This window comes from Ctenopharyngodon idella, chromosome 15 (assembly GCF_019924925.1).
Source record: "Ctenopharyngodon idella isolate HZGC_01 chromosome 15, HZGC01, whole genome shotgun sequence".
In the NCBI taxonomy this organism is placed as follows: Eukaryota; Metazoa; Chordata; class Actinopteri; order Cypriniformes; family Xenocyprididae; genus Ctenopharyngodon; species Ctenopharyngodon idella.
The window spans coordinates 34,417,198-34,432,550 of record NC_067234.1 but is presented as its reverse complement, the minus strand read 5'-3'; the positions used below and the strand labels follow the sequence as shown (position 1 = coordinate 34,432,550).

At 35.2% G+C, this 15,353-nt stretch overlaps 2 protein-coding genes across 5 annotated transcripts in view; both read right to left on the bottom strand.

Annotated features, from left to right (window-relative positions):
* The window catches only part of LOC127495716 (gastrula zinc finger protein XlCGF8.2DB-like), a 57,272-nt gene extending 54,694 nt beyond the window's left edge, over positions 1-2,578 (bottom strand). For 2 of the 4 annotated variants that reach the window (XM_051862792.1, XM_051862778.1), the window contains exons 1-3: positions 2,531-2,563; positions 2,082-2,136; positions 1,612-1,735 (exon numbers count right to left, since the gene is read on the bottom strand). In XM_051862792.1, coding sequence (XP_051718752.1) covers positions 1,612-1,693 — 82 coding nt within the window. In that variant the 5' untranslated portion in view covers positions 1,694-1,735; positions 2,082-2,136; positions 2,531-2,563. Of the gene's footprint in view, positions 1-1,611; positions 1,736-2,081; positions 2,137-2,530 lie in introns of all 4 variants that reach the window. The other 2 variants (XM_051862793.1, XM_051862779.1) reach the window with 2 other exon arrangements.
* Positions 1-7,497, bottom strand: part of LOC127495736 (gastrula zinc finger protein XlCGF7.1-like) — an 89,389-nt gene extending 81,892 nt beyond the window's left edge. Inside the window, exon 1 of the mRNA XM_051862943.1 lies at positions 7,280-7,497. The gene's annotated coding sequence lies outside the window, so the exon portion shown is untranslated. The remainder of the gene's footprint in view (positions 1-7,279) is intronic.
* Positions 7,498-15,353: the final 7,856 nt, after the last annotated feature.

The window sequence follows — 15,353 nt, the reverse complement described above, 5'->3', positions numbered from 1 at the left end:
ATTTAACGATCTGATATTATAGAGTATGTCCCTCACTTTACAAAAACCAAACAAAAACACACCCACTGAGTGCACACATACACTACGTGACATGGTCTAGTAGGTTAGACTAGTGCGCATGCATATTTAGAGTGTAGCGCTTTCACTGCGTGATTTAGTCTATTCAAATTCATTTAGAATAAACCCAGAATTAAAGTTAATGGGCAAAAATGCCCCGTATATCTTTTATATTTATATAATTTAATATAGTTAACCAATATTACACAAAGAGCGCCATTTTTATCCAAATATAAGCATTATTACAAATGTGATATTGATTTTGTACAACGTACAGTTTATTAAACAAGCAGTTTATATTAAGTGACTTACATTTTACATCGCTTGTTTCGCACTTTTGCCAGCAAAATAGTTCCAAACAAAATCCACTGAATTGTTTTGCGTCTCTGACCTACACTGAATGAATCAGCCGTTTGAATGAATCGGTTGAATCTCAATGACTCGCTCATTAACAGTGACTTGCTGCCACCTCCTGGTGGGTTTAATTTCACATTTAAAGTATCTTTTCATTTTTATAAATAATTTCAAATAACAGTATTTAACGTTTTATATTTTCAACATTTCAAAACATTATTTATGCATCGGTAACTGCTCTTGACTATAGCTATATAGTTAGCAATACATTAGATTACAATTTCTGCTCCTGAAAATCTCCTTTTTAAGCTACATAAAAACCCGAAATTTGTTTATTCTGTTGTTTTTATTTGTGGTATTACTTGTAATTTGATTATTTGTTCCTAATTTATTACTTACTGTTTACTTGTCTAACAATATTTAAAATAATGAAAATAATAACTAGGCTTATTTTATAGGCTCATTTTCTTTTCTTTTACTTAATTTTTTTTTTTTACTGTGGGGCCAGTGAAAATTTTGGCGGGGCAAGTAAAAATTTGAACTACTTGCCCACTGGCCAGTAGAAAAAATCCTTAGCATTGAGCCCTGCATAGTTTTAAGAAATGGTTATGGGTAGGTTTAGGAATAGGTGTAGGATTAGCAGCTCAAAATATCGTTTTAATGCTATATTGTTAGTAAAATCGTCATTTTTCTACACATTTCTGTCCATTTTAATTTTCTGTACAAAATGGGTTTGTTTTGGTTAGGGATGGGGTTTAGGGATCTTACATTTATCTATAAAATGATAAAAGGAAAATTATACATATCTTTAGTAAAGATTTGTAAATACTTTACGTTTTTTGCTGTAAAAACATAATAATGCTACGTTTAAATGCTGCCAATATGTCCATTTTGTACGTTTTTGCACCTATCCAAACGTATAAAAATGTACGTTTTGTGTCTTTGAAAGTTACAAATTAATACCTACTAATTAACAATGAGACCAGGCTGACAGTTTTGAGGTAAAATGAAAAATGCAATAAATGCAGAATATTGAAGTTATAGATGCACTTTAAAAAAAATTCTTGGCACCCACTGTGAACTGTTAAGCCCCCCTTAGCACCCCCAAGAAAAAAATCCTGGAGCAACCACTGCATATACTGCTTATTATTTCACATCTACCAAAGCAGTCAACAATGAAGAATCAAGAATGTAACCAACCTATTTGTTCCTCGGTATCTTCATCTTTTATTCTGGATGGTTCTGGATCACTCACGTCTTCCTCCTCTTTAATAAACTCCATCTTTAACAGTCACACAGATTTCAGCTGCTGGAGTCTGTCCTTCTTGAAAACATTAAGCACATGGTGTCAACAGGCTGAAACAAAATACAGGATCATCACCTTTGAAATTTCACTTTGGTTTGTGTCAAACTATTTAACCTGGATCTTAATTTGGTAGGATGGATAGTCAATTTTTAATCAAACAGATAAAGAGAATGTAATATACACAATAAAGGGTTGTATCACATTCACAATAGTCAATTTCTTTCTGTCTCACTTATAAAAATTCACATTCACGCAAAAAAATTAAACAGTAACAGTACATCCATTTACATTTAAATTATAGCCAGCCAATATATATCAATTTGTTAGAGATAGTGATTTTCTTTTCTTAGATTGTCAAACATACCTGCACTTTATTTACACATGAATTCATTAACACGCCTTCAGGTTCACTCTTTCAGCTGAAGGATGAATGAGAAAATACATGTTAGATACTGTCCTCAACAACTGCAATTCATTTACATAGGCCAGAGATTTGGCAATAAGCATACATTCTGACATAAAAATAAAAGTTACACATGTTCACTACACTAAACGACGTTTCTACAGACTTAATCCACCGAAAATTATACTTTAGAAAACTTATTAACACGGAAAAACCCGTGCTCTAATTTGGCGCGCGGACGACAACATTAAACGAACATGTACGTTCATAAAACTCCGAATATACACCAAACCGCTAACAGGAAAACAAATACACACTTGTTCTGGTTTCAAATTCTTGATATTAACTCAAAGCTTTGCTTAAAGCATATTTTTTTTTGCTGTTAAATGAGGAGCACTACTGAGACATACCTAACTCTCTCCATTCTTCTGACTCTCTTTTTCTTCTTCCTATTTTTTAACGGCGGTTTGCATCCAGCTTAATGGTGCATTACCGCCACCTTCTGTTCCGGAGTGTGAATCAGTCAGTAAGTTCACAATATAAATTTACAATAATTTAGGGATAGAGGGGGGAAGGAGGGGGGAGAGAAAAAAGAAGAAGAAAAAAACCCTTCCTTACTATTATATCCTATAACAAAGCTCAGTATCCCTTAAAAAACCTGACAACGCTCTCACCTGTGCTCTAACATTCATACTTAGTATTGTTTTTAAAGTGAGATTCTGGACCCCTAATTCCTTCAGTTTGTTATCCATTATCACCCTCTCCCTACAATATAGATCTTCCTGACACTCCTCAGTCCTCACACACACCTGTCTGATGTTTCCCTATACCATTTTTAATGTTTTATTTAGAGGACAATGTCCCAGCCGTAGTCTTGTTAGTCCAGTTTCCTCTTTCCTGTCTCCCTTATTTACTTTAATACTCTTTTGGATATGGTATAGATGTCTCCCTTTCCCTTCACTATCCCACATTTCTTGCCACTTTTGGTAAATTTTTTCCCAGATTATGCATTTCACTTCCGCTTTACTGATTCTTATTTGCATTTCTACATTTTCCTTCTTTCTGACTTCTGACTGAGAGAGCAAGAACGAACGGTCCATTGCACTCACAAAACTCAAAATATTAATTATAAACAAAAATACATATTTTTCTTCTGCCTTGCACAACAAAATAAAGATGATATACATAAAGTAAAAGAATATAAGCAATTAATCGTTTATTAGCAATTTAAGCAATTAATAAATTATTGTCACCAAATCAATAATAATACAAATAAAAGTTTGCTGGAACAGCAAAAAAAAAAAAAAAACTCCCAACACTACATTATACATAATTATAATTCATTTAATATAAATATAATTAGCAGCAAAAGATTGGCATTTTTGTCTTTGAAATGCTTTCACCTTAAACTGGGATACAGGGGCACTCCCCAATATCTTTATTGCGTAAGATATATGTGACTTTATACTCACAGCTGATTGGTCCAGTTTTTCTTTTTTTGTTTGTTTGTTTTTTATTCAATGCCACAAGAACAAGAGGTATTACATATTCACATTATCATATTTACATAAGCTGCCAAGGAAAAAAGAAGGGGAAAAAAATAATTTAAAAAAATTATTAATATTGCATAAATTTCAGTGCTTTCAGAGCATTACATGTTTTCAGTGCTTTTTTTTTTTTTTGGTTTGTTCCAAAAGATTTACATATATAATTAAATATTTAAAGTCATTTATAAAATGTGAAAAATTTGGTTTATATTGAGCCCACTTCTTCTTATGTATATGGTATTTTCCTAATAAAATAAACAAATGTATAATATGTAGTTCTTTACATTTCAAATTGTCATTCTCTGTATAAAAAAAGTACATCAAATACACACATTTCTAACATACACTCAGGTTTTCTATTAATATAGAATTCTAAATCTTTCCAAAATAATCTTGCATAAATACAGTGAAAAAACAGATGTAAATAGTTTCTTTTTCTTGTCCACAAAATTCACAGGTATAGAAAATATTGAGCTTAAATCTTTCCAAAACAGGCTTAGCAAGTATTTTGCAAGACACTTCCCTAATTTTGTTATTGAGACAGAACTTATTTGAAAGTTTCCATGCTTTAACCCAAGAGATATTACCAAATAAAGAAGACCAAAAAAATCTTGCAGCAGGAAAAGATACAAGAGCATTTCTTATAACCTTGTTGCTACACTGTTGTTTTAGAACATCAACATTATCAATGAAAATATTCTGACAAGGATTATCCATGTTGATTTCCACTGAACTAGAGTTCTTTAAAAGTATCCTGACGCTCTTTGGAATCACGTCAAGAACAATAACAAACTCTCTTGGTTTAACTGGAAATTGGAATTTTTGAAGAAATTCAGTATATGACAACAAATACCCATGGGAATTAACCAACTGTCTTACTAACATAATATGTATGATAGAATAATTATTTGTTTTTGAATAGTATGTCTTTGTTATTCCATATGAAATAGTTATGGAGTGAAGAATTGTGCTTATATACTAATTGTATATATAGAGTGAATTCTTATGTGTGTATTAAGGTCTCCTTTAACTTTGAAACTCTTTCCACACTGAGTGCACGTATACGGTTTCTCTCCAGTGTGAATTCTTATGTGATTGTTAAGGTTTCCTTTTACTCTGAAACTCTTTCCACACTGAGTGCATGTATACGGTTTCTCTCCAGTGTGAATTTTTAAGTGTGTTTTAAGGTTTGCTTTTTGTGTGAAAACTTTTCCACACTGATTGCAGGTGTACGATTTCTCTCCGGTGTGAATTCTCATGTGATTGTTAAGGTCTCTTTTTTCTCTGAAACTCTGTCCACACTGAGTGCATGTATGCGGTTTCTCTCCAGTGTGAATTTTTAAGTGTGTTTTAAGGTTTGCTTTTTGTGTGTAACCTTTTCCACACTGAGTGCAGGTATACGGTTTCTCTCCAGTGTGAACTCTCATGTGTGTTGGAAGGAATCCTTTTCTTGTGAAACTCTTTCCACACTGAGTGCAGGTGTGCAGCTTTTTGGCATTTGTTCTTTGAGTTTTAAAGTTATGATGTTCCTCCTCCACTTCATTCAGTTCTTGTCTTTGCTGTTTCACTTCCACCTGGTCTAAAACACACATCAAGTTAGAATCAGTTCAAGTGAACCCTGATTTAATAGCAGAAAGCAACAGAGATCAGGTATCATCAGGTATCCTCCCCTTCCCCCCAGAAATTTGCATAGCACCGGCGCAGAGGACTAAAACGTAAAAATACTTACATATTAACAGCAATAAAAACGTAAATCATGTAACGTAAAGTGTGAATGTATATGAATTCCCATGTATTAATATTAAAATCGTGGCTTTAATGATTTAATGTTGTTTTTAGTCGAATTTATTGAAAGCAGTTTACTCATCTACTTAAATAACATTTCTGTTCGTGACTTGTGCTGCTCGTTTCGGAGGATTGCATAATGTTAAACAAGACTACAATTTAAAACCTTATGAATAAATTTTCTGTAATTGTTTAATCATTTTGTAATATTTAGTTTGTTTGCTGTGAGACACAGAAGGCATCTTCTCCTATGCAGTGACTGACAATACAACCATAAGATACACCAAAACACAACATAAATTCACAAATCACATCCATTTTATTTGTTCGCTGTACTCCAAATCTTTAGAATCCATATGTTTGTAAGGAACAGATCCAAATTCAGCCCTTTATCCATCGATCTTCATCTTCATTCTCAGCAACAGCGACCGTCACAGTCAAAGCTCGCACTCGTTATGATAAATTTGAAAGTAGCGCCACCCTCGAGAAGTGTTACGACATGGTTTACGGCACTGATATCAAACGCTCATTGGTTCTCACCTTCGTCACAGATTACGACATGCCGTGTTTCAGTGGATTGACATTTGAAATGAGTGCGCGCCTTCACGGAGAGAAGCCGGATTCATCATATTTTCATGGATTAATAAATTAAATTCTGCTCTGTACCCTATAAAAAACTATTACCGCCAGAGAGGACTGTGACTGGAACTCATCATTTGAACTACTTTTGGTGCCACTTTTGAAATTTTCGCAAAAAAAAAAAAAAAAAAATTATTGTGATTATGCTTGTTTGTCTGTCATTCTTTTATTTATATTAGTAGGTAGTTTAAAGAAATGGTTATGGGTAGGTTTAGGGGTAGGTGTAGGATTAGTGGCTCAAAATATCGTTTTGATGTTATATTTTTACTAAAATTGTCATTTTCCTACACATTTCTGCCCATTATGTTTTATTCTTTTAACATTCTGTATAAAATGAGTAGATTTAGGTTCGGGATGGGGTTTAGGGATCTTACATTTATCTACAAAACGATAAAAGGGAAATTGTACATATATCTTTAAGACATGATAAGATTCGTAAATATTTTACATTTTTTCGCTGTAAAAAACGTAAGTATTTTTACATTTTAGTGCCATAATTATGTCAATATTGTACGTTTTAGCACCTTTCTAAACGTACAAAAATGTACGTTTTGTGTCTTTGAAAGTTACGTATTAATACCTACGTATTAACAATGAGACCAGGCTGATCTATCGCAACATAATGTGTTAAAAACAGACGTCTTGATGCCTTGTCTGCTTTACATTTTTTTAAAATGGCATGTCAAATTAAAACTTCAACTTTTAAAACACGTCTTGACAAAATGCACTCTTTTCCATTTTGTTTGAATTTTTTCAAGCATAAACCCATTCCTTTCTTTTAGTTTTAAAGGTTTTAAAGCCCTCGTTATCTGTTCCAGCCACTAGGTGGGATTCTCCATCCATAGACATAATAAATACAGACATGTCTAAGTGATTGTAAGTCTGCAGGTTTCAATAAACTGTTATTTATTCAAAGCTCGATGGTAATAATAAAGATGTTCAGAGAAATGGATAGTGTCTAATAAATGTGCAGTTTACAATGTGACCTTATAGTTTTGAGGTAAAATGAAAAATGCAGGATATTGAAGTTATAGATGCACTTAAAAAAATTCTTGGCACCCCCTCTGAACTGTTAAGCCCCCCTTAGCACCCCCAAGAAAAAGTCCTGGAGCCACCACTGCATATACTGCTAATTATTTCACAGCTACCAAAGCAGTCAACAATGAAGAATCAAGAATGGACACCAACCTGTTTGTTCCTCAGTATCTTCATGTTTTATTCTGGATGGTTCTGGATCACTCATGTCTTCAATCTCCTCTTTAATAAACTCCATCTTTAACAGTCACACAGATTTCAGCTGCTACACCTGGAGTTTGTCCTTCTCTTGTAGGATGATGTGAATATTCCCAGTATTTATTAATTAATTGTTGTGGGAGGAGCTTCACTGCAGGTGTGAACTGTGATCACTGTGTTTTTGATTAAATCTGCATTTAAAACACACAGGGCCATCATGTTTAACTGAGCTGCTGAAAAGCCATTAGTTCCCTGTTTTCACCTCCTTCATCATGGTAATGTATGAGATATTCTGTAAATTGGCACATTAAGCAGATTTTATTGGTGTCAACAGGCTGAAACAAACTACAGGATTATCACATTTGAAATTTCACTTCATTTCTTGTCAAACTATTTCACCTGGATCTTAACATGGTAGGATGGATAGTCAATTTTTAATCAAACAAATAAATGAAGCTGCACTGAAACTGTAATTTTGACCTTCAACCGTTTGGGGTAAATTGAAGTCCACTATACAGAGAAAAATCCTGGAATGTTTCCATCAAAAACATTCATTTCTTTTTGACTGAAGAAAGAAGGACTTGGACATCTTGGATGAGCAAATTATCAGGAAATTTTTATTTCAAAGTGGACTAATACTTTAATAAAGCTGAACTTGAGTTAACTGTATCTGTATCTCATATCATATGCTATCATTACAGCCAGTAGCTCTTCTGTAAATACAGAAACAAAATCTGATATTCTTTAACTTTCTTCTATTACCATTTTTGGAATAATGTACGCAATTCCCACTTGACCTTTCTCCGGATCCTTTGATTCATCGATAACTGTTTATATTGTCCATATTTATTAATGAAATTCTTTACTACACCTGAATCCATTTCATTCTGTCCTCTTACTTGTCTCTCTTCCAAAAAAGATAAATCCGCATTAGGATCAGGAAGAATCCATAGTGGTATTGAAGGCCATATCACACTAAATATTTCTTCAAACCGATTTTATTCCTGAAACATTGTCTCTCTCCGTTCCGTTCCGGTCCATTGCCAATGACGTCACTCACAAGTAACTCAAAATATTAATTATAAACAAAAATACACATTTATCTTCTGCCTTGCACAATAAAAGAAATATGATATACATAAAGTACAGGAATATAAGCAATTAATTGTTTAACACATATAATTCAATAATAAAACAAATTAAAGTTTGCTGGAACGGTTACAAAAAAAAACTCAACACTACATTATACATAATTATAATTCATATAATATAAATATAATAAATAATTAGCAGCAAAAGATTGGCAATTTTGTCTCTAAAATGCTTTCACCTTAAACTGCTTTAATTTGCTACAGGGGCACTCCTCCTATATCTTTATTTCCTCAGATATATGTGACTTAACTCACAGCTGATTGGTCCAGTTTTGGTTTGCAATCTCTAACCCAGAATAAATTCTGTATAGCATAAGGTACCATGGCATTAAACGCCGCTAAAAACCAATCCACCTTCTCGAGCTCGAAAAACCAGAGTTTTCTCAAGCGACTTTCAAACTTACCTAGGGTGTGTTTCCCAAAGCTAACTATGGTCGCAAGTTCAGTCATTACCGACACAATTCAACCAAACTTGCGACACTAACGATGCTTTTGGGAAACTCACCCCTGGGTAGCAACTGAAACTCGCTTCATGCAACAGGCCAATGGTGATTTAGATAATAAATGTTTTGTCATTAACATTGCATGATACAAATCAAATTACACACCAGTGAATGTTGTCAAAAAATGTTTGTCTTGTAAAGCTTTTATATTTGTACAAACTTGCAACTTACTGCAGCAGTTTTAACGGCATTTTCATCCATTTGTAAATCAAGAAAACTTTAATTGCAATTTTATTTTGCAGTTTGTTTATTGTTTAACATTTTACAGTATCTTATTTTCTAACTACAGTCACTGACTCTGGTACAATCAGAACAAAATATAGTAAACATTAGCAAATAACTAAATGACATGAATATGTCTTATTCAAGCAGATTTTGCAAAGTAATTACCAGAAATATACAAATAATTATTGTTTTTTTTTCTCTTTTAATTCCTTAATCAGACTACAAACAAGTCTTTATAGTTCTCTAAGCATTTCACCAAATTAAACTAGATTACACTGAGCTTTTTTATTTTTTTCATCTCACACCATTTACTAGAATGTGCATTTGACATGAAGAATTAAATGTTGCTCATTGTGACGACTTCTTAAGACATTTCTTCATGTGAGTCAGAAGGCCTCTTTTATGTTTGAAACTCTTCTCACACTGAGTACAGTACGGTTTCTCTCCAGTATGAACTCGCTCATGTGATTTCAGGTTTCCAGAATGAGTGAAACTCTTGTCACAATATGAGCACTTGTGATATTTTGTTCCAGTATGAATTCTTTGGTGATTTTTCAGATGGTCAGCTCTAATAAAGCTCTTCCCACAGTCCAAACACACATGATCTTTCTCACCTGTGTGTTTTTTCTGGTGTCGTTTACAATGATCCTGTCGCGTAAAAAACTCTCCACAAAAAGAACATGCAAAATATGACTTCTCGTTTATGTGAGTTTTCAGGTGTTCTTTTAGAGTTGATGATAATTTAAAATCTTTACCACACTGATCACAGTTATATGGTTTTTCTCCAGAGTGAATGCGCAGATGATACCTGAGATCAGTTTTACATTTGAATCTCTTCTCACACTGAGTACAGTGGTGCGGCTTCTCTCCAGTATGAAGTCGCTCATGTATTTTCAGGGTTCCAGACTGAGCAAAACTCTTGTCACAATATGAACACTTGTAAGGTCTTTCTCCAGTATGAATTCTTTGGTGCTGTTTCAGTGTGCCACCTGTAGTAAAGCTCTTCCCACAGTCTAAGCACACATGGTCTCTCACTTTATGATGTGTTTTCTTTTGAGTTGTGAAGTTGCAATGTTCCTTCTCAACTTCGTATAGTTTGTGTTTTTGCTCTTTCACTTCCATCTGGTCTAAAATAAACATGTGAGAATCAGGTCAAGGAGGATAAATGTGAAAATTCAACTGAACCCTGATTTAATAGCAGAAAACAAGAGATCAGCTATCAGGTAAGTATCAGATCTTTAATGTGCCAAAGGTTAGTTCTGTCATTCCCTTGTTAATACAATCAAACAGATGTCAGATTGTAATAAATAAGTTTATGATCAGTGTGTTGCATTTTCTCTATTATTATAATTATAGTGCTTATTATTTCACAGCCAGTAGATCTGTTGAACTGAAGCTTTGATACCTTAATGTTTCTCAGCAGTAAACAATGAAGAATCAAGAATGGACACCAACCTGTTTGTTCCTCAATATCTTCATCTTTTATTCTGGATGGTTCTGGATCACTCATGTCTTCAATCTCCTCTTTAATAAACTCCATCTTTAACCGTCACGCATTTCAGCTGCTACACCTGGAGTTTGTCCTTCTCTTCACTGCAGGTGTGAACTGTGATCACTGTGTGATACTGACGCCCACAGGACTAGATCTGGAAAAATCAAAAAGAAGGGACTAAATATACACTGAGCTACTTTAATTACTCTGAAATTATTACAGTGCAACAGCAAAGAGTGTGTTTACATGTTAGATGAGATAAGTTTATTGCAACTGAGCAGGACCACATGGAGGTGCCACAACAACCCTAAACTAACCTCCTTGACCTGACTGCATATGCATATGCATAACCTGTTAGCGGGTGGCATATGTATGGCAGCAAGCAAACACTTTGTCCTCAAAGTTGATGTGTTAGAAGCAGGAGAAATGGGCAAGTGTAAGGATTTGAATGAGTTTGACAAGGGCCAAATTGTGATGGCTAGACGACTGGGTCAGAGCATCTCCAAAACTGCAGCTCTTGTGGGGTGTTCCCGGTCTGCAGTGGTCAGTATCTATCAAAAGTGGTCCAAGGAAGGAACAGTGGTGAACCGGGGACAGGGTCATGGTCAGCCAAGACTCATTGATGCACATGGGGAGCGAAGGCTGGCCCGTGCGGTCCGATCCAACAGACGAGCTACTGTAGCTCAAATCAGTCAGGGTGCCTGACCCCTGTCCACCATCGAAAGCACCAACAGTGAGCATCAGAACTGGACCACGGAGCAATGGAAGAAGGTGGTCTGGTCTGATGAATCACGTTTTCTTTTACATCACGTGGATGGCCGGGTGTGTGTGCATCGCTTACCTGGGGAACACATGGCACCAGGATGCACTATGGGAAGGAGGCAAGCCGGCGGATGTTTTGGGCAATGTTCTGCTGGGAAACCTTGGGTCCTGCCATCCATGTGGATGTAGCTTTGACACGTACCACCTACCTAAGCATTGTTGCAGACCATATACACCTTTTCATGGAAACGGTATTCCCTGGTGGCTGTGGCCTCTTTCAGCAGGATAATGCGCCCTGCCACAAAGCAAAAATGGTTCAGGAATGTTTTGAGGAGCACAACAACGAGTTTGAGGTGTTGACTTGGCCTCCAAATTCCCCAGATCTCAATCCAATCAAGCATCTGTGAGATGAGCTGAACAAACAAGTCCGATCCATGGAGGCTCCACCTCGCAACTTACAGGACTTAAAGGATCTACTGCTAACATCTTGGTGCAGATACCACAGCACACCTTCAGGGGTCTAGTGGAGTCCATGCCTCGACGGGTCAGGGCTGATTTGGCAGCAAAAGGGTCACCAACACAATATTAGGAAGGTGGTCATAATGTTATGCCTGATCAGTGTATACTTACTACAATACACGGATCAATTCAGAAGTACTAAACACAGAAACATACAGATGACAAATCAAATCATTATCCTCAATGTGTGTGAAAACAACGAGATAAGATAAGTGCATAAATTACAATGTATATCAGTGCGTCAAGTGCGTACATGCACGGTTTGTTTGCGCATCAATAACAATGGTCTCACGGATGCTTTTCTGTATGACTCCTGTACATCTCCGCAATTGTCTTTACCTTGATTGCAATCCTCACCCATCAAAACTTTAATAGCGAGACACTGGTTTGCTTTATCCAGTTGAGAAACCTAGTTTGCAAATCATCTCTGGCCATACAGTGGTGGGATGTTTTGACGTTCAGTCTGTATTTCACAAACTTTCATGCTCTTCAGAAACTGTCACAGAATATGACAGAACTCGTGTTTTAAAGTGAAACACACTAAAATGAATAATTCACTGAAAACACAATGCGAGTCTCTATTCTCTCTACCATCTCTCAGCCTGGACTTCTATGATCTAACTGCGTGACAAGTTATGTTAATGATACAATTTCATGTGCTTCAGTAATTTATTTGAGTTAAATGTGCTAAGTTATTTTAAGTGTAAGTTTTCATTGAAAGGCTCACGACTAGTCAATTCCAAAAACCTGGAAGACCTTCTGAATGTATACAAGCAGTAGGCTTTTTTAAAAAGAAAAATAAATAAAAAATAAACATAGTAGTAGGGAGGATAAATGAATAATTTAAAGCCATTTTGAGAATAACATGCAATCATGTAATCAATAAAAAGTAACTGTAGTCTGATTGAGTACTTTAAAATGTAATATAATCTAATTACAAGTACTTGTTTTTTGGAATCTGATTACGTGAGATGCTCACGTTTAATCTAGAATGAGTGTTACCTAGCTGCTCAGCTAAAAGTTTCCCAAATATGCAAATACCATTCACAAGCACCCATAAAAGCTGTTGAGATGTATTTGAGTTGAGTCAGTGGCGACGCACGAAAGGGGCATTTGTAAAATATTCAGGACATTTTTCTTCTTGGGCGAGCGATTCATGGACAGCTTTCCCTGCATATGAAATCCCCCATATGCCAGCAAACCAATGAGAACGTAGGACAATAGACCCTTTTCACATTTCCAGGTTTCTCAAAAGCAGAAGTCTCAATAGTTGGGTAAACTTTTATAGTGGTGAATGAGAGACTTCATTAAATATATTTTTTGTTTCCATTTGTGAAAAAAAGCAAAAGAAAAACTCCACAATAGTGTTTTCACAACTTTCAAAAAGAGGAAAAATAGAGTGATTGATAAAAATAGTAAGGTGACGTCAGCAGCGCAATGCATTCTGGAACTTTAGGACACCGACGCTACTATAGCGACTGCGTAGTATTGGAGGTAGACTTTAATATTTATTTGATATATTTAAAAAAAAAAAAAAAAAAAAAAAAAAATATTAAAATGGTGAATGCTTGCTGTGTTATGAACTGCCTTAGCTGCTCTCACGACTGGCGTGAAAACAGATTTCAAACTAAGTGCAATTTCAGCTTTCCAGCTTGGAAACATCAGTGAAAATGATTTCTTCGAGTGTATGATACACGATGAATATGTGCAGTGTTTTGGCCGCAGACTGAGCGCTGGAATGCAAGTAAGGCATTTAAATATTACTCTGTTTATTCTAAGCAAGTGCAAGCAGTTCTTAAAAAGTAATGACGTAAATACAGCTGTTTTGTCTCTGTTGATTTTTATTTGGTGTCAATGTACGCTCCTGAGCATGTCCTAAAATATGGTGATGACTACCCAGAATACAACGCGCAATGACGTAGAATCCCATTCACTATAGAGGGTATGCACATGACGTCACCGTCGACCGTTATGACTGCGGTTACGCCCACTGAGTGGCAAAAGACTGAGTGGCAGCATTGGTTTTCAGCGTGAATGCCACGAAAAACACAAAATACATCCAAAACGGGAAAGAGCTTTGCGACTGACTGTACAAATAGCTTTGACACAAAATCTGAGGTATATTTTTACAGACTGCTGAAAGCTACAGAAAAAAGAAGCAAATAGGTCGCTGCAATTCACAGAAACAGCTGCACTCCAGGAAAAGAAACATGTTTTGCAGTTATCATTTTGTGTCAAAATGTTGGATTTTGGTGTAAAATCAAACCCTATATATTGTATTGTTATATACTGTGTTGACAACTCAATTAAATATTTACCATCTTATATTCTGCATAATTTTTTTTTTTTTTAAATAAACACTGACAAAAACTATACAAGTTTTAGGGCTGGATGATATGACGAAATATATAACATTGATATAAGTGATCCGATTTAGACCTACCTATATTGTAGTTATACCAGGCTTTCATTGGCAGATTTGCTTTATGTATCTCCCGGCGTCGAAATCAGGCACATATAAATGTCAGGAAACACGATTCCTGGCTGCATGTCAATATCCATGGATTAGGTTTCTTTGACATGTCATAAGGAACACTTTCGAGCCCAACCTTTAGTGTAATCTTTTGTTTTACTCGCGTTTTCGCAGTTTCCCCTATTAAATCCAGTCATGCAGTAGGTTCGTTTGCCACTCAGTCCAGCTGAGGGAGCGCGTTCCGGCGGGAAAATAACGTCGATGAAACGCCCACATCAGCGTAAACTAGTTTTTTTTTTTATTATTAATTTGATGTAAAGGTAATATAATACTATAGTGTTATAAACGTACACACATTTAAAAAAAAATGAAAATATATATTAAAAAAAAAAAACTGCACGATTTACGATACTGATGACCGTTAAAACGCGTCATCACATAGCAACAGAGCGCGCCAAAGCTGCTGTAGAAAAAATTACCGTCGTGGCAAGTAAATAAATAAGTTACATATGTATTACTAACAGTTTATCATGTAAGCTTTATGTACACCTCAAACTAGGGATTTATAGTAATTTATAGTGTTAATGTTAATTAGCGAGTCCACGATGGCTTAATTGGGTAGGCAGAGCAGCTTGCGCGCCACTGCTGTACACACTAATCAAGTTAAAGACTAAATTCAGATATCTAACCTTAGCTCTATATTATGGCACATTATTAATTAATATTGTTAATCAGTATTAACATCAATTCTTACATTAATAAATTATAAGATTTCATGTTTATTCAATAATAAACTTAATGCACATAATGTGTTAATTAGTAGTTACCTCATCTCTCAAGCTGGTTCATGTCATCTCTCACGAGTGGCAGCAACATACAGATTGAAAATAGACAACATCCAGCG